Source organism: Dromiciops gliroides, chromosome 2 (assembly GCF_019393635.1).
Source record: "Dromiciops gliroides isolate mDroGli1 chromosome 2, mDroGli1.pri, whole genome shotgun sequence".
Classification (NCBI taxonomy): domain Eukaryota; kingdom Metazoa; phylum Chordata; class Mammalia; order Microbiotheria; family Microbiotheriidae; genus Dromiciops; species Dromiciops gliroides.
In genome coordinates, this window is record NC_057862.1 from 298,127,237 (window position 1) to 298,147,989 (window position 20,753).

General features: G+C 37.0%; 1 protein-coding gene across 2 annotated transcripts in view; it reads left to right on the forward strand.

Annotated features, from left to right (window-relative positions):
* The window catches only part of SETD3 (SET domain containing 3, actin histidine methyltransferase), a 123,894-nt gene that overhangs the window by 100,789 nt on the left and 2,352 nt on the right, over positions 1–20,753 (forward strand). For both annotated transcript variants that reach the window (XM_043986337.1, XM_043986336.1), the window contains exons 8-12: positions 367–481; positions 8,231–8,305; positions 13,997–14,163; positions 15,022–15,107; positions 20,268–20,428. In XM_043986337.1, coding sequence (XP_043842272.1) covers positions 367–481; positions 8,231–8,305; positions 13,997–14,163; positions 15,022–15,107; positions 20,268–20,428 — 604 coding nt within the window. The remainder of the gene's footprint in view (positions 1–366; positions 482–8,230; positions 8,306–13,996; positions 14,164–15,021; positions 15,108–20,267; positions 20,429–20,753) is intronic.

The window sequence follows — 20,753 nt, forward strand, 5'->3', positions numbered from 1 at the left end:
TCTTTTTATAAGGAATGACATGTTATTTGTAATAAAGAGCCACAGCAAACCTTATTGGGCCCATTAATGCCAACCTCATAATACCCAATTCCATCTCCTTTTTGTGGAAACAAAACATATCCTTTCTTAATCCTTTGCTTTCTGATTTCCTTTGAAATTTAAAATTTCCTTTACTTCTTTTCTTCCTTTTACCCTTCCTTCAATCTTTACTTAAATGATGTTAAAAAGACTAAATATTACCTTCCCTGCTTGAGGAGAAGGCTTTGAAAATTTGTGGGAACAGAAAACTTGAGTTTCTCATTGTTACATCTTAATTTGCACTTATATCCTTGCACCCTAGATAAAGTGAATTTCTTACTCTTTCAGGTGGGCAGTATCTTCTGTTATGACACGACAAAATCAGATTCCAACTGAAGATGGTTCCCGGGTGACACTGGCTCTGATTCCTTTATGGGATATGTGCAATCACACCAATGGACTGGTAAAAATTTTATTTATATCATTTTAAGCATTAAGTTCAATAAAAGGCTGAATTATTATTAAAATTAATGTCCTTTTGTCATTATATTTTTACAAATTTCATTCCACCTGCCCTTCTCACATACACACCCACAGACTTGCACACAAATACACATACCTCTTTGTATGTCAACCATGAACCAGTGAGCATCAATATTAAACTTTTTACTGTGCTACAAACTGAGCCAACGTTCTTTTTTTTTTTTTTTGCAAAAACAGTTTAATGTAGTTTGAGAATTTTCTTTTTTTCCCCTTTTATTCTCCGCTCCACTGTTCTTTCTTCTTCACTTTCATATCCATTTTCATTGTTGTATTCATGTACATACTTCCCTGCCCCCTACACTTTCTTTATATCACATCATTAAATGTTTCTCCATCTCTGTTCAAAGAGTTGTTATTTATTTTTTCTCATATTAGGGTTGGGGAAGTGAGCTTTCTCTTGTCCCTTTATTCTTGGTTCCATTTGGCATCATTAGACTAATCGGGACATTTGTGATATGGGACAAACTTTTGAATTTTCAGGAATGGCATTATCACAGCAGTTAAACTGGGGTTTTTGGGTGGTGGTTTATTTGTTTCACTGAAGGCACAACAAAATAGCATCAAAGCTAATAGTTCTTTGTGAACAGGTGAATATTATAGAGCAGAGAACTAGACTCAATATTGTCTTTATGAGTAAAATGGTAACATTGCAGAAAATTTTCAGACATTTCTTAAATGCATTCTTGTAGCATATATAGTTTCTTTTAATTTTTTATTATGTCATTTGCTCTTTTAGAAATAATGTGAATAAAGTTTTAAATCTTGTTAAAGAGTATTTTATAGAGAGCAAAAACAAAATTAGAAATGTACCCATAATTTTAAAGTGGATGTCAAATACATGATAAGGAAATCTCAGTACAAATTTTAAAAGGCATATCAACAGGTATTCTGAAGAATCAAAGTAATTAGATGGGGAAACAAAGGTTCCTACTCCCCCCCCAAATTCTGCATTTGCATTAATTTTGAAATATGCTCACATAATTAACAATAACAAAGAATGGACATTTTTGTTATTTGTTGGAATTATTAAATAATTTTCTGTGCTCTGTTCTTTGGTTTTTCATTGAGACATTTGAAATCCATTACAGAATTGTTAAATTTTTCAAATGTTTATTGGTGTGTGTCACTTTTTTTCTAAATAAAAAAGTACATTCATAAACAAAAATTATGAACGAGTTTGGACCAGTAAAAATAACCATATATTTTCTAAAATTTTTGAGCTGGAACAAAGTTACAGTATCAAAATATTTGCTGAACCAAATCTGAACAAATTAGTACATCATTTGGTTTCAGTCCTTGCCAAGAGCATCATTGATATTTAAAAGGTATGCCATTTGACATCTTCCTTCTGGTTGTTTTTCTTACATATTTTTCTCAAAAAATAAAATACAACCCTTCCCACCTTTAAGAATATGAAAGTGGAGTTTTCCTGATTTTACTCTGATACATTCCAGTATAACCCTCTGAGGTTGTAGATTACATGTGTTAGCAATGTGTTCCTAAGAAAATAATGTTCCTAAAAGGCAAAGTTAGCTTGGTGGACCAGAATTTCTCCTTTTGTATCTGTCCTGATTTTTTAAAAATTTCCTATCAATCTCGATTATATCACTAAGGGAGTGGGTAGAAATTTGTAACCCAGCAACGCTGTCTGCTTCCAGCAATGTCCCAAAAACCTGGTTATGGAAGCAGAAAGGGAAGAATTTAGTCTATTTCATCAAAGTGAAACTAGTGTAGCCAAACTGTAGTTAATAAAAACAACATTAAGGAAATGCACATACCAGCCCTCTGAAATATTGGGTGGTGTGAAACATTTTTATGGGCTTTTCAGGATTTGAATAAACAAATTTAGACAATTTAAAAATTTATATTCATGAACTACAAGAAATAATTTTAAAAAACAATTCTTAATTTTTTCTTAAACTTATGTGAAAAGACGTTGCCTTTCTAAGGGTTGTCCAATTTAAGCAAAGGAGGAAGACTCTGCATGTGGTTTTGGCCACTATAGTAGCCCAAGTACACAAATGTGTTATGTGAATATCCAATTCTTCTTATATTTGAGTATGTGACATTTCAACTAACTAGGATAAAAGGCTATCTGAAAGAATTAGCAGAGATATTTTTTTCAAGGCCTTTCTGTTTACATTTTGAAAATGATAATAAGAAAATCCATTAGTCAAGGCAGACTTAGCTTTCACTTTTAGTGTGGTTTTCTGTGTCTTAGGAATGCAGAAGTAAAGAAATAGGTTAGTAAGAGTAAGAGCAAATGAAATCCTTAAGGAAAGTAACTTATAACATCTTAGACTTATCAGTGGAAGTCACCTGATCTTGGAGAACTTCCCTATAACTGAATACTGTCAGCTATTCAGTGTTTGCTTTTCCCTGTTGGTGATAGCATTCTCTGCTGTTTTTCTTCCTTTTTCTTTTGTCTTTTCCATTCTATTGCCTTTTCTCTGTTTGGTTTAACCTTATTTTCCTACATTGCTAAAACTATGAAAAAGTGAAGTAAATCTCAGAAGTTGATAGTACTTCTCTGGAACTTGATCCCATGTCTTCTATGTGACTCTGGACCTCAGTTTCTTCCTTTGTAAAATGAGGAGGTTATATTATTATATTATCTCAAAGGCTCCTTGTAGCTCTAAATTCTGTGTCCTATGATGTAGAAATGAAAGCACACAGTAGCATGAATATAACTCAGAATGCTATTGCCAAGAAGTCAAAATGATTAAAAAACATCTGGGAGTTTTGTAAAGGAAATTCTCAGTAACATATGGGGTTCAATTAAATAGCCCCTGACGTCCCTTCCAACCTTGAGATCTGTGATTCTCTGAAAAGTCTTCTGTGGTCAGATCTATATTAAATTATAGTACTAAATGGGGAATTTTAAGCTTTTAAAAAGGATGTGGGGAATTTGGATAGTTCAGAAGTAATAAAAGCTAACATTTCTTTGGTGCTTTCTATATTAAAAAGCACTTTCTTCACTAACAGATCTATAAGGTAAGGAGTGAAAATATAATCATCCTCATTTTTACAGAGAAGGAAATTGCAGTTCAGACGAGTACAGTGACTACACCAATTAATAACCAGGCTATGCTGGACCTAGACTTGACACTATTCCATGCTCCCTCCCTAACATGATTGAAAAGCTGAAATATAAAATCTATTAGAAAAAAAACACCTTTTTAATTTAAAGTTAAACTTTGCTAGTAGTGGTAATCCTAACTGGAAAAAATTCACCATTTGTCTATTAGTGGCAAATTTGAAAGTAATCTAATGGTACTCCTGTAAAGAAGAGCTCTATCAGCGGGCTCTCAGGGCTTCTTCTGATTGAGAAATGGGAATTCCCTTGGTAAACCAACAATACCTAGAACATAGTCCATGTCACCTTCCATACTGCTTCATTGGGAAGTCTACTGTAAATCTGGCCTTAGGCAGTGAGGGAGTTAATACTGAATGACTCTGACTGCCCCATACTTCTTTGGATTATAACTTATTCTTTGATACAGTCCTAATGAAAAGGATTTCATACTAATATGTACAGATAAATTAGACGCAATTTTTTTTTTTTTACCTTTACCTCAAAACTTGGTACACAGGTCAAGCTTTGCATGTTACTATGAAAAGGTTACATGTGGAAATCTAGCCTTTGTCATTACAGTATTCCAATTGCTTCTTAGCAACTGGAGCTTTCTGAAGTTATTATTAGTTAGAGGAAGTCATCTCTTCAATAAGTTCTTTTTTACCCTCTCTTTTAATTATTCCATACTTAAGATCTTGACACATATAATTATAACAAAGGCTGAATGTTGATTGGCTGTGCTGAGAATTGAAGAGAAAAGGCATTATTCCATCTTTCAAAGTTTATTGGTAAGATAGTTGGTTTTGAATCAGAGAATGTAAATTAGATGTTCACAATACTTGGATTTTTTGCTAATACATGTTTATTTATCTGATGTTTTAATTACCTGATAAAATTGGTAAAAATTGATTGGCCTGCCTTTGCCAAATATGCCAAAATGTTTGGCTTTCCATCTTCTGCTGGGTGCTGCTTCTCCCTTGAAGAAAGGCTGCTGGAGGCCAGACAGGGAATCTCCCATCTCCCCCAAAAGCAACCGTTTCCATCTGTACCAGTACGAGGGATCTTTTACATCCTGCTGCTAGCCCAGTCCCTCACCTGAGATATGGAGAACCTCCAGTGCTAAGAAAAACAACCATCTCTTTGACTTCAGTCCTCCTATCTCCAGCTGTGCCTGTCCTTTGAGGATAGAGGAGTGGCACCCTCCACTCAATGATGAACATTCTCACACCCATCATACCCTCCACATCCCAATGCCTCTTAATGCCTGCAGGTTATCATCTAAACCTCATTTAATAACTCCTACAACCCAGTTCCTCATTCCCATCCCCCTCAACCTTCCCACCCCAAAGTTTCACCCTAATTCCCTTCCCTTCTGGAATGCTTATTCCATGGGCAAGAAACTTCTTATCTTAAATTTCTTCCTTTTCCACTCCTTCCATTTAGCTCTTACTATAGTTTAGCTTCCCCTTGATGACACAGCCTCCCTGGCTAACCTAGATGCATCTTCACTTATTCCCTGCTCACTGGTAGAGGTAGGGAGTTGGAATACTCCTTGCTCCACATGGCTACTTCCTAGTTCTTTCCTACCACAATCACTCAGAAACTACTGTTACTTTGAGGTTCGTGCTAGTCATATCTACTATCCAATCAAAATCCTTGTAGTTGTTGTCTATAGACCTTCATCAGTGAGTTCAGTACATGGTTCATAGTTTTTTTCTCCTCCCCAACTCCTGCCCTCTTAATAGGGGACTTCAGTCTACATATTGACTCTCTCAAACACACCAGCTTCCCATGAGCTACTCCTCCAACCTACCTCATCTACACACAGAGAGGGTCGTACCCTTGCCATTACCCCAAAATGTACCACCTTCACGTTGAAGAATTCTGAAATCCCTGTAACCAACCATAATTCATTGGCTTTTCACTTCTCCCTCTGCCTTCCCTTATAAAACCCTACTCTACAGCCTCACCATTATCTCAGTTCTCTCCCAGTCCATCTCCACTGCACTAGCCACTCCTCCCCATCTTGACCCATTGGGTGAACAAATTCAACTCTATACAACCCCCCCCCCCCCCCGCCTTGAATCTCTAACCCTTACATCATTAAAGCTGAGGCTTTGGATGACTCCCACTATTTTTTGCCTTCAAACCTATACATGTGCTGCTGAATGAAGGTGGAGAAAAATCACACAGGCATTCTGACTGAGTCCACTACAAATTGATGTTGCACAATCTCAACTGGGCTTTCACTGCTGCTAGGCAATCCTACTAGACCTCCCTTGTCAATTCACTGTCCCCGTCTCCACAGTGGCTCTTCCAAACTTTTCATCCCTCCTCAAAGCTCCCATGGCTCCCCCCTACCCTCACTCTCAGCTGAGAACCATGCTTCATATTTTCCTGAAATTTACCATGAGTTTCCTTTTCTCTTCTTTTTCACATCTATTATTCAGGTGCCTTCTACCACTTTCTCCTTTACCCCTGTATTGCATAGTGAAGTAGCCTTACTCCTTACCAAGGCTAACCCTTTGCTTGTTCAAGTGATCCTATCCATCCCAGATCATCCAACACCACACCACAACCCCCCCCCCCCCCCCGTCATCCCTACTCTTTCACTTATTTTCTGTTTGTTTTTGGTGAGGCAATTGGGGTTAAGTGACTTGCCCAGGGTCACACAGCTAGTAAGTGTCAAGTGATTGAGACCGAATTTGAACTCAGGTCCTCCTGACTCCAGGGCCTGTGCTCTATCCACTGAGCCACGTAGTTGCCCCTCTTTCACTTATTTTTAGTCTCTCCTCTACTGGCTTGTTCTTTATTGCCTACAGACCTGCCCATGTCTCCCTTTTCCTGAAAAAAACCCTCACTTGATCCTTCCATTCCCACTGTCATTTTATCTCTCTTTTGTCCTTTGTTGCTAAACTCCTAGAAAAGGTCATAGATGCCTACACTTTCTCTCCTCTCATTCTCTTCTTAACCCCTTACAATCTGGTTTCTGACCTTATCACTCTACCACCACTCTGTCCAAAATTACTAATGACCTCTTAGTTGCCAAATTCAATGGCTTTTTCTCAATCCTCTTTCTCATTGACTCTCTGCAGCTTTTGAAACTGTTGATCACTCTTGTCCTTGATCCTTTCTTCTCTCTAGGTTTTCAGGACACTATTTTCTCCCCTGGTTTTTCTTCTACCCATCTGACTGCTCTTTCTCTGATTCCTTTGCTGGATCTTCCCCCAGATCAGGCCCTCTAAACATACATGTCCCATAGGAGTCTATCCTGGGCCCTCTTCTCTTCTCCCTTTATACTATTTCACTTTATGATCTCATCAGCTCCCATGGATTTAATTACTATTTTTATTCTGATGATTCTCAAATTTACCTTTCCTGTTCCAATCTCTCTGCTGACCTCCAGTGTCACATCTCCAGCTGCCTTTCAGAAATCTCAAACTGAATGTCCAGATATTTGCTAACTAAAAACTTAAGTGCTTCAGGGGTTTTTCTTAAACCTTTTATTACCCATTTATGAGGTGAATTTGTTGGAAAGCACAATGTTGTAGAAAGACAAGGGATTAGTAAACTTCAGTTAAAATCCCAGCTCTTCCTGCTGTGTGGAACTATGCAAATGACTTTGCCTTCCTAAGTTCCAGTTTTTTTATCTGTAAAATAAACAGACTAGATGCTCCCTGACATTCCTTCCAGCTCTGATGTTCTGCTTCTCTGATGACCCTCTGATGGTTGCCTAACAACATACTAATTGCTTGGGAGATACACTGAGTATCAGACCTAGTCAACCAAGCCCTCAAAGACCTCAGAGCCTATAGTCTAGATGAAAACTGTTGTACTGTCTCATGTAAGGGCTTTTAGAGGTTGAACTGCTCTGTAAAGTGCTTGGAAATCTTTGCATTATAGGCAAAAAGAATTGCAATAATGATAAAAATGAAATGATCACTTTAATTTTATTTTTCATTTTCTTTTACTTACCTAAGGGGCCTATTGTCATGATTTCTGAATAAAATATGTATCTATTATAAAATGAATCTTTTCCTCTTTCTCAACCCTGTACGCTGCCTTAGAAAACCCTCTTCAGTCTCTCAGAATAATTACCTAATTTCTGATAAAGCGATTGTTTGCAAGTAAATTGGAGTTCTCCAAAAATAGTATTCCCTGAAGAGTCAGAGTTATCCGTTGCTTTATTGAGAGAAAAGAACGCACTGGCAGGTGATGAGTCTGACACAGAATTCTTACCATATCGATTCAGTGTCATGTGAGATGGACTGTGAATGCAACTACTTTGTAATAAACTTTTGTTCATAATTGGGGCAACCACCTTAAAACCTGTGGAATATATTTTCTTTGGAGAAGTTTTTTCTTCAAGTAAGTTAATTTTTTTCTATGAGATTTTCTAGCATAGATACAACTAATCTGAACTTTTATTCAGTTATTGTGGCAGTTAAAAAAAAATATTCAGGGACAAACTCCAGGTATGTAGCTATTGAAGGATATTATTTGACTTTTAATTCTTCCCCGAAAGGCAAAACTGATGAATCAAAGAGAAATCTAGATATCTTCATCACTTTTTTTTATTCTCTTCTTGACTAGATTACTACTGGATACAACCTAGAAGATGATCGCTGTGAATGTGTTGCACTGCAAGATTTTAATGTTGGAGAACAGGTATGTTTCATACAGTGTCATATATTACATAGACTGAAAGGTTGTTATCAGGTAAATTCCTTTAAGTTATTAATTCACTTGTGTAAAATTGCATGAAAATACACTTGCATCATAGACCATGTGTTAACTGCGACATCAAACACTCTTTGGAATGTGGTATAAACATGTAATTTGAATTGGATCTTTGTCTATACTCATTAAAAACAAGTAGCAAAGTATGACTAAAGTGAACATTTGTAGCAATTTAAGCTAAAAATAAATTTTGTTCCGGTGTAACTCCAAATAAATGTTGGAATTTTGTAAGAAAATACTTTTAGTATCTTACTGTTTTGTTCTATTCCCTTTCCTATTAGCAATATAAATGAATGTCTCTTAATTTGTGAAGAAACTGTATGGTCTGTTGGTAGAAATACAACACAGAGAGACAGGAGGCTTGAGAGCTATTCCTGTTTTGTTCCTGTATATAAATCTATAAAAATTCCCTTTTTAATAATTTGAGAGTTAGCATCTGTATAAGTACTAAACCTGCTTTATTTCCATTGATCTTATAATTATACACGTATAAAAAAATAAAACTAACTTAAGACTATAGAGACCAATTTTTAATTGGGGAGTGTTAGCTAGGCAGCTCGCGCAATATTGGGGCAAGGAAGGAGACCAGCAGCCTCCCTCAAAACAGAGCAGGATTTATTTAACAAGAACGAACTTAAAAAAACACAAACAGGATCAGTAGGATTAAGGGAAAGGAAATAAAATGGGGAAAGGGAAATTATACAACCTGAACAACACCACCACCCAGGAATCAGCTGAGAACACACAGCAGTGTCCTGTTGCCTTTCAGCTTCAAGCTAGAATGGTGAAAAACCTCCCTTCTTCCCAGCAGACCCCAGGCTGACCACACACAGCCCCCAGCCAATTGGCTGGCCACTCTGACAGTCACATGACTGCCCTCACTGGGCATTATAATTTTGCCAGGCCCATGTAGGCGTCGGCGAGTGGTGATGACGTGAGGTGCCAGCGCCATGGCGACGGCTATAACCAGTGGGTGGAGCACTGTACCATTTGCGGAGCCCCAGGCCAGTGCGTGCGCCAAGGTTTTTAAAAATTCTAACCGAGATGGGGTCATAAAAACCTCAAATAACAATTAATTCTTTACAAGACTATTGCTATAACCCCAGTTGAAACCAAAGAAAAGACTTCGTCTTGCAAAGTATTGATCTTCCATTTCTGAAGGAACAATTATATAACCTACTACTTGGTGGAGAATTGCCACGTGATCTAGTGATACATTTCTGACACTCATTGCTTTAAACTCTTGTTCAAGAATAGACTCTCCTGTATAAAAAGGAGAGGAAGAACATGATGAATTTTAAAATGCAGTCTTAAAAGTAATAGACTTGCTGTCCATTGGAAGGAGAAGAAGTTAATATGAAAGGTCAGATGAATTCAGGGATCAAGGATCCTTTGTATAATGCTAATACCCTCCATTCTACTTTAGAGTATTTGGCTCCCCTTCATGTAGTGGTTATTGAAAATGATGCTTTTCCTTAGCTTATCTCAGTCAATGGGGGATGTTGAAAAAATTGCACAACTTGTTTACAGTTTACCATAGCAGTAAATTTTTTAAGATACTAAATTAAAATTTTAAATAGGTAGATTCAAGTCCAGTCAATTGTATTTATTAAGTGAATACAATGTGTTAGGCACTGAAGTTACAAAGACAATACTGATACAGGTCCTATCTTGAAAGAATCTACTTTTTACTGAGGGTAGATAAAATGAATATTCATACCTATATACTTGTACATATATGGACACATACATACATATAAATAAATACAAGGAAATTGGGGTAGGGCATGTTAACGACTGAGAGGATCAGAAAAGGTTTCCCAAAGAAGGTGTTACATGAATTGAGCTTCAAAGGAGACTAAGAATTCCAAGAGTAGGTGATAAGGAGATTGTCCATACTAGACATGAGAAAGCCTGAAAAAAAGATGTGAAGGGATTAAATAAGTCTAGAACAGTAGGATGGGGACAGATTGTAAAGTTTTAAAAGCCAGACTGAGCATCTGTATTTTATCCTTGAAGGCAATAGAGAGCTACAAAAATTTTTTGAGTAGGGGAATGACATGATCAGTCCTTCCTGGCCTCCAGGAAGATTATTTTAATTGCAATGTGGAAAGATTGGAAGCAGGGAGACCAGTAAGAACTGTTGCAAGAATCCAGATAAGTGGTCTTGAACTAGTATAATGACAGTATGAATGGAGAGGAAACAACTGATGCAAGAGATGTGGTGAAGACAGAATGGACATGATTTAGCAACTGATTGATAAAAAGGAACGAAAGAGAAGGAAAGGTTAAGGATAACTGCAAATTTAGGTGAATGGTGCCCTCAACAGAAATTGGGGAGATTTAGAGGAGGAATGAATTTAGATGGGAAGGTGACGTACTTCATGTTGGATCTGAGAAGGCACACTGAAGTAGAGAGATCCAATAGATGGTCGACAGTGTGGGACTAGAGAGGAATCGTATTGATTGTGCAGATGTAGGAGTTTTATGGAAATGTTCATTGAGCTCTTGATCACTAATGAGATCACCAAGTAAGATTATATGGGAAGAAAGGAGAAAAGCCCAGGACAACTTTGGGGGATACCCTTGCTTAGTGGGATAGGAGATAAATAATAATCAAGCAAAGGAGACTGATTAGGAGTGGTCTGACAGGTGAGAGCAGGTTCAGGAGAGAACAGTGTCAGAAGCCAAAAGAAGAGGAAAGATCTGGGAGAAAGTGCTGGTTACTAGTGTCAAAAGATAGAGAAGTCAAGTAGGATAAGGACAAGACAAGCAGATTGAAAAGTTAAAAGATCGTTGAGAACCTTGGAGAATAGATTCTGTTGAGTAGTGTGATCAGAAGCCAAAGATGTGAGAAGCATAAAATGGAGACAAGTATAGACAGCCCAGGCTAGGAGTTTGGCTGTGAAAGAGAAAACAAATATGGGATGATAGCTTGAGGAGGAAGCAAGGTCAAATGAAAGCTTTTTATAAATGGGAAGATTTTGACATGTTTGAAATAGTGGGAAAGTAGCCACTTAATAAGGAGAGATTGAAAATGAGAGGGAGAAGGAATAATCAAAGAGAAAAACTCCCAGGAGAAAAGGAAGGGGAAGCAATAAGGTAGGAGGAAAGAGATTAAGGGTACCAGTGGAGGAGTTAGCTTTGGTAAAGAAAAGAAACCAATTCTTCCTCAGGAACTAAAGCAAAGGAAAGGAAAATGGAAAGTGACAGGTGGGAGTGTGCTTTTGAGGTGTGGAGTGGAGAAGAAAGGAATGGAGGATGACTTCAGTTTTCTCAGGAAAGTAGGAAGCAAGGTTTTTCTCCATTCAAAGGAATGGGTGAGAATATGGTATAATGGTCTTTAAAAGAGTAGGTTTGGAACTGCTACTTCAGGGAGTATGTTGGAGATTCAGTCCTGGAAGAATAAAAGGATTTCCATGTAGCAGTAGAATCCACCTGAAATCAGGTAACACAAATTTGTAATGGACCCATTGATGTGGTTGGGTTATTGCTTCCATTGATCAGCACTCATATAGGAGCATAAAAACCAGATAGCAAATGGCCAATACAAGGGAGCAAGGGATTCAAGGATAAAAGACAGTTTTGATGAACTGGGTAGTTATAGGGTTGAGACTGAAGGGAAGGTAGTAAGGCCAGAACAGAGGTTCTGGGAGAGAGTGAGAGGTAGAGACACTGAAGGTGGCAAAGAGGATGAATAATATTAGGAGTAGTGAGGCAGAAGTAGAAGGGTAGGACAGGAGATTATGTTTAGAGGTAAGAAATTGAGAGTTCTGGATAGTTATGGATGACAATGAAATCTAAGGTATAACCATTCTTGGGGTGGTAGAGATATCAGCATTAGAAGAAGGGTTGGGATGGAGAGGAAAACTGTAATCCAGATACTAAACCCACTCCTTAAGAAGGGAGAAAGGATTTCTTGGAGGCCCAAGGTGACAGTAACAAGGATCTCTATAGACTGATATAAATAGATGAAGTGAACCTCAAAAGAAGAGAGATGGTTGTGTGATGACAGCAGAAGAAGAGCCAAGAAGTGACAACAAAGAAAAAGTTGTTTGCCAGCTCCTCCTCTTGGTCCCGGGTGTTTGGTTTGGGGTTTGAGCTATGAGAGATGCACTCGGTCCTAGACAGGGACATGATGTAGTCTGAGTGTACAGACCATGAAAGGAGTGTGAGAGTAAGAGGTTGAAGACAAAATGAAGTTGGTAGCAGTGTAATAGGGATTCCAGAAAGCATAAGAGAATAGGGTAACTGAGCATGGTAGAGATGTAGGAAAGGGGGAGATGAGAGAGCAGGAAATAGTAAGAGGAAGAAAGTTTTTATCAAGGAAATGAATGACTAAATGACAAGTATTCAGTAGAAGAGATACTAGATGAGTGGGGCTTTCACTGTGCAAGGTACTGTGATGACTGAAAATGGTTGTCAGTTTCTTCTACCTCTCAGAACTAAGGAGGAAGGGAGGGAGGCAAACAGATTCTGTAGGGCATTTTAGTCATAAATAGCTTGTGGTTGGGTCTCCAGTGATCTCACTGAATTTGTACTTGGCCCTTTTCTCATCCAGTCATAGTGGATGAATGAGATATATGAAAAGATAACATATACATGGATTGTATACTTGTTCCCTAGTTATGCCTGCTGTCAGAGGTCATGGTCCAGTATAGGATCCTGGTGGTCAGAGGTCTGATGTCTGCATAAATGTTGATTATGGATTATGAGGGCTGAGCCATTTTTCTCGGTTAGCGGGACACAGTAGGTAATGTGTCCATAAATTGCAATAGGTTCCCAGGCCAGTAGGCCTTCAGATACAATCTTTGAGAGTCTTGAGTAGAAATCCATGCACCTAGCTACAGTAACGGTAAAGGAAAATATAGGTGTTACAGCAGCGGCTAGGTGTTAACTGTGGCTGCCATGTACCTGAGTGCTCGGTAATTATAAAGTTGTTTTCTCAGACAGTAGTAGCAGGCCCAGGGCAGAACAGATTACATCTCCATTTACCAGGGCTCTCAAGGGTAATAGAAGATTGGAGTGTTGTTATTTTCTCAGATGAATTGGAGACACAGGGCAGAGTAGGTACTACCTCTGCACAAGGCAGTAAACTCCTATGTGAAGAGGCCTCTAACTCCAGTCCTCTGTGGGGGGCCAGAACCCTACCTTCCTGGGTTCAGTGATGATAAAAGAAGGAGTAGGTGCTGGGATAAATTTACTATCAGTGTTCTACCCTACTAGGCATTCAGTAGCAATGGAGGATTGAGACCCTGTACATTGAGTATTTTGGGTAGTATTGAAAAGCTTGGGTGTTGTTTTCTCCAATGGATTCGTTAACATCTGGCAAAGTGGGAGGTTCTTCTGTGTCATTGGTTCCTGGGGAAGCAGCTTCTAGACTACATAGGGCTTCAAACTTTGTCCCTGAGAAGGACTAAGAACCCAACCTTCACCAATCAAGAGAAGTTGGTTCTTTTCCCGTTCCCTGGCTCCTGGATTAGAACTTTATAGACATTTTGTCTCATTAATGTAAAGTGGCGCTAAATTTACAAGACATAATACTATACCTCAAGTCTGTACTAAACAGGTGTTAAGCTTTTTTATGTGCCTTCATTTTTTTTTTTTACATCCTTTTAGATTTACATTTTTTATGGCACCCGATCAAATGCAGAGTTTGTGATCCACAGTGGTTTTTTCTTTGACAATAATTCACATGACAGAGTGAAAATAAAGCTCGGAGTGAGCAAAAGTGACAGGCTATATGCAATGAAAGCTGAAGTCTTGGCTCGAGCTGGCATTCCAACGTAAGTAAAAAGACTGGTCAGCCTTTCCCTCTGATAATTTGAAATATCTCCAATTGCATAGTGTTTAATTGAGGTGCTAATAAAACTGCTCCTCAGTAGTTTGTCTTAATCCTTTTATGCCTGCTACCTAGCAAATCCAGAGCATTTAGAGGCATGGTAATTTACTAATGTTTTTAAATAAACATAATTGTTAGAAACATTTACAATGAGTTCCAGGGAATATAGCAGTGAAGTCTTCATTAAGTTAAATAAGTACTTAAGTATCACCAGTGTCTTTCACCTTGAAAAGGTTAATGACTTTTTCTCCATTATCTACCATGCTGAACTGGCTGTACTGAGTGACTGTTAGTCATTTCAGGAATTTCTAGTTAAATTTTTTCAGTTTTTTTCTCCAGTATTGGATGATGAAGATAATGAGAATTATGGTTTATTTTTCTTTTTGTAGTAATCATCCTTAATGTAAACTGATTATATGAACCTTTTTAGTGTTGAACTTATCATTATTTGATTAATGATGAAAATATATTATTGATGATATAGTTAAAATCAGAATTTGAATTACTAGAATATATTTGTTCCTATAATCTTGTCTATGCAAATTATAATTAAAATTATATCAGCATATAACAACAATTCGCAAAGGCTTATTGTAGGGGTTCTATTCTCAGTACCTTTGCTCCTACTTGAACGATTTGAGATTTGTTCTTCTGTAATTCAGACTTGAGACTTGTATGACTCATCTACCCTCTTAGTTCTCCTAGAGGAAAACCACATGTATCATAAATTAAAGGGATTTTGCTTTGGAGCAAGTCGATAACTACACTGCTGTGACTGATCTCTGCTTACTGTTTCTGTTAGTTCCAGTGTCTTTGCCTTGCACTTTACTGAGCCTCCCATCTCGGCCCAACTTCTGGCCTTCCTTCGAGTATTCTGTATGACTGAAGGTAAATCATTTCAGAAAAATTCCTTTTGACTTAAAAAGAATTTTTCAGGAAGTGTAAAGAAAATAGACTTTCCAATTAAAGTTAGAGATGCTTTAAAATGAAGACAGTTTATGGAGAAAGAGAGAGGTAGCAACCTTAGAGACAAAAGAAATCTGCCTGTTTTGTGATGGAAATGTTTCATTGACTAAAGACCTTGTTTTGAAACCATTACTTTGTATTGCACAAATATTTATCTTATGTGATGCAGCAGAGTATTAGCAGAAAAAATCCTGAATTTAAAGTCATAGGCCTTGGAGTTCAGTCCCACATTGGCCACTCACCAACCACATGACCTGGGAAAAATCACTTGCCCTACACCTGGCATTCACTAATTGTATGACCTGAAACAGGTCCCTTAACCTCTTTTAGCGTCAGTGTCTTCAACTTTATTATTATCCCAATATGGAATTAGAATAATAATCACAGGGTTGTGAAATTTGAATGAGGATAATATATGTAAAAGTACTTTCAACATTTGAAGCTAACATATGTTAGCTAATATTATTATTATCTGTTATGGAAATGCTTGTACCACCGAGGCAGCTAGGTGATACAGTGAATAAAAGTGTTGCACTGAGTCAGGATGATCTGAGTTCAAATCCCATTTCAGACACTTACTAGCTATCTAACCTTACACAAGTTGGAGCTTCTCTGTGCTTTAGTTTCTTCCTTTGTAAAATGGAGATAATAATAGCACCTACCTCCCAGGGTTATTGTGAAGATCAAATAAGATAACAAGTATGCAGTGCTTTGCAAACCTTGAAGTGCTAAAAGCAAGCTATTTTTTTAATCATTTTTATTACTACCTACCTCAGATCTTAAAGCACTTTGTGAATGTATTTTTATTACAGTAATTATTCATAATTTCAGGTGTCTCCTAAATCCACATTCATAGCTTACATGAGATCTTGATATGCTTTAAAATCTCATTAGAGTCAAATAACTATACTAAAAAAAATCAATTTTTATCAGTTTAAGTTTAGTAAATCGAATGAATTTAATAATCAGGTGGCCATAGGACATCTTTATTTTCATTAATTAATAACTGACAACAAATTATGAAATTTCATTTCATAATTCTATGTTTTGAATCTGAGTTTTTTCTTAGACATTTAATGTCAGACAGTCGCTTGACATTCATTTGTGATAAACCTCGTTACAACAAATAGCTTCGCCACAGAAGTTTCTGCAGTACAAGGGTTCTTAATTGTGGATCTGTGAACTTTCTTTTTTTTTTAATATTTTCATAACTTTATTTTAAAATAATTGGTTTCCTTTGTGATCCTATGTATTTTATTTTATGCATTAAGACACAATATTCCAAGAAAGGGTCCATAGTTTTCACCAGTCAGGCAGAGGTTCTCCAGGATACCAAAAAAGGTTGAAAACTCCTGCTCTAGAACAAAAAGGTTTCCTGGATCTAGTTAACAATTTTTTTTTGATACCAACTGTGGTCAAGCCCTGTGCTAGGCTCTAACTTATAGCCAACTTAATTCAAGCCTCATCTGATAGAACCAAAGAATTTAGACAGACCAAGTAAATTGTTCATAGCATATGATCATTATGTTTGTGGTTTTTTTATCCCCAAATTCCTTGGCCTTTATAAAAAGGAATATCATGGTAATATAAATGAATAGTTATTTTAAAGCTGGTCTATATATTGACAAACAGTTGGTAAGAACCCATCAAGTCATATTTGCCATTGACCTCTGTGTTTTGACCTCAATGCTAAAACTCAGCATAGCATGAAGTGAGGAAGATTGTCTCTGTCTTCAAGTGCAGACATCCATTTGCCTTCCCTGGACTTTGTAACAGAATAACTGGCTTGTGCCCTCCTTGCCTAAAGATGACCATTTCCTGTCTTCTGTGAGCAAGCAGAAATCCGTAGACTATTTAGATAGGTTCACATTAAATGGAATGATTGTGTATCATCTATTTGAAGTTTGGTTGCATTTTGCATTTTAATTCGTGTGGAATCATAGTATATAGAGCTAAATAGGACCTTACACATCATCTGGTCCTGGCGCTTCATTTTATAGGTAGTGAAACTGAGGCTTATAGGCAGCGACTGTCTGAGGCTGCAAAGGCAGGAAGCACTAGAGTTGAACCAAGTTGAGACCTGACTATAAATCCATTCTGCTCTCTGTAATTAACCACTATGAACTTTAAAGTAACACATTTTTCTCATCTTCATTTGGTCCCGAGGTAATTAAAAATAAATTACTTCAAATTTTTCAAGACTATATGCTGATTTTTTTTTTTATTATTTTTAATTAGAGTACTGACAAACATGTTTCTGCAGAAAGTGCCGAAACAGCATTGCATAGTGGCTACAGTGCTGAACTTGGAGACTTGGATTCGAATTCTGATAATTACAACCTATGAGATCATGGACAAGTTTATTTCATATCTGTTTCCTCATGTGTAGAATGAGGATGATAATATCTGTAGGACCCACTTTATAGGCTTGTTGTGAGGGTCAAATGAGATCATGTAGGTAACGCATTTTGCAAACTTTAGACTACCATGTAAATGTCAGTAACATAATCACATCACTAGCCTTTTATATGTGATTCTCCCATTTATCTAGCACTTAACAGTTTTCAAAACCCTTCTCTTAAGACAGCTTCACGAAGTGTCATACAGATATTATTATCTCCGTTACATAGATGAGGAAATGGAGGTTCAGAGAAGTTAAGGGATAGAGCTAGAACTCCAGCTAAGGTCAACAACGCCTCAATGTAATATTTTTTTGCATCTACTTCAGGTTGTTTCCCAGTGCTGGTAATGATCTCATCATAGCACTTGATTGCACTGTTTTCTTTGTCCTCCTGGACTCCTTTGAAAAATGTCTGGCTTTGACTTTGGAAAAGAATGACGGTCACTGGTCTCAATGACCTGTGTGTGAATAGCCCATCAGCCTACTTGTAGAACTCAGAATGCGGAGTATAAGTAAATATATTATAATACATTTTTATTGTGGTTGACAAATTAAAAGATTTACTAGGCAGAATGAAATGATCTATTGTTATTCATTTACATATATGACAGAATGTCTTACCCCAGAAAGGTTTTTATTAATTTCAACAATGTTTTTAGTAGATCTTGATATTACCTTGTTTTCTTCCCCTTTATTATGACCATATTTTAGGGTATCCTGGGCTGAGAGGGATTGATAGTTGGTATAAGCTGAGTCAAACTCTTCTTACACTAGTAGTTGGCTATTGGCCCTCCATTACAATATGGTTACACTTTTGTGGAGTATTAAAATCAGGGAAGAATGCAACATCATTGGATCTAGTACTCCCTAGTTTTAAGTTATACTTGATTTCTACATATTTCTATTACCAAAGAAGCTCATTTTTCATTTTCTTAACTAAATATTGTGTTAATTTCTGGTTATTTTTCCTGTGAATTAACAATTTTCTATAAAACTTTAGGTTGTGTGTGTGGGGGGGGTTTGCCTTATTGTTTGTCAAAAGTAGAATGTATCCATCCTGGGCATTTATGCAATTCATTTCAATTCAGGAAACATTTGTGAAATGCCCATTATGTGCAAGGCCCTGTGTTAAGTTCCTAGGGCTTGGGTAGAATTGAGGGTAAAAGGGTTAGAAGGGGACACAGAAGTGAATAAAATATACTCCTGTCAAGAAACATGAATTTTAATGGGGGCGGGGAGCTAAGATGACATGCACAGGTAACTATAATAGATTCAGATTTCTCTTGATGAATTTTGATTCTTTAATTTCACTTCTTCCATACTTCAAAAGATAAGTGTACTAAGACAGGCATAAACAAAGTGGTATGAGAGGTCTGTTTATGACATGAGAAAAATCTAAAAAGTCCACATTCTTACCTTCAGCTTCTAATGATGTTTGGTAAAAAGTATACACCAATGAAATTTTTCATAAACTATCAACAGATCATCTTTTTTCTTATTCCCCCTTCCCACAAAAATAATTATTTAAAACACTTTTCTAGCTCAGTAGAATTTATCACATTTCATATGTAGGATGAGGAGATTTAATTGTCACATACTCTAGTCTTTGAGAAGATCTATCTGATACTAATAAAAGTTTGTGTTGTTGACAACAAAAGTTCTTCATTTTAAATTCTAAGTAAGGACAGCTGTGGGGCATTTTGCTTTGAAAGAGATACTGTCCTCATAATTACAAATGAAGCTTGAGTATATTTCTTGGTATGAATAGGCTAGGCACATTTTGGTCTTTTGGAAATAATATGCCTACAGCAGTTGTGTTGAATTCCTCCTCCTTTGAAATATATTTAGGTGTAATTTAGACGTTCACTCATTTACTTGTGATTTGTATTTAAATGTCTTATGAGTGAGACATATCAAATTTTCATTGACTAAGGTTTTCATGGGATATTTTCTTGATTGTTTTTGTTTGGGGAATTACTTATTTTGAGGGTAAAGGAGCTGATTTGTCAAGTCAATCCATCAGAATTTGTTTCATGCAAATTTAAAATCCAAAGCCTTTTGGGACTTGTTGCAGTTAGCTTTGGCTTTAAAGTCATTGCAACTTTAGTACATTTTGCCCTAGGTAATTCAAAAGAGGAGGGCATTGTCAAAGTGAGTTATACATATACATAGTTCTAAAAAGTGGCTTATGAAACAATCTCATTGATCATAGTGTCCTTCATTAGAAATAAGAAATGTTGGGAGTGTTATATGCGAAGGTTGGTTTTTTTGTTTGTTTTTGGTTTTTTTTTAGTGAGGCAATGGGGGTTAATTAACGTGACTTGCCCAGGGTCACACGGCTAGTAAGTGTTAAGTGTCTGAGGCCGAATTTGAACTCAGGTACTCCTGAATCCAGGGCCGGTGCTTTATCCACTGTGCCACCTAGCTGCCCTGACCTTGTTTTTAAATAGAAATGAAAATTGAGGCTAACACCTCATTTTCCTCACCTAAAACTTTAAACTTCCAATGCCACTATGGAGAGTATAGAAACATCATTGGTCAGATGATCATGCCTAGTAGGAAAGCCAAGGGAAAATTTGCATAATTGGAAAAGATATTTTCTAAGGTATGTTAGTTACTGAAATTAATATTTGAACTGTTTTTTCCACTAACAGTTTATCCTTTCTTTCTATTTCTTATAGAAGAACTAAAAGAACATTTGATAGGAGAACATGCTATTGACCGAATCTTCACTTTGGGTAACTCTGAATTTCCTGTTAGCTGGGACAATGAAGTCAAACTCTGGACATTCCTTGAAGCCAGAGCATCCCTTCTTTTAAAAACATATAAAACAACTATTGAGGTAATTCTGGGTAATTGTGTGTTGGTTTGCACTTTGCCATGTTACTACTAGATTGTGAGCCTCTTGAGGGCAGAGGACCATGTCTTATTTTTCTTTGCATATCCCCCCAGTGCCTAGCAGTGCACTACAAACAGATGCCTAATAAAGAGTAGTGGTGGGGGTCAAAGCATAAACTGAAAGTGATTTCTTCCTCCACACATTTCTTATAAGGATTTAGACTAGAGATGTCAAACACACAGCCCATGGCCTCCATGTGACCTACAACACTTATGAGTGTGGTCCAAACAAGATTAAAATGTAATGAGAAAGGGCAGCTAGGTGGTGC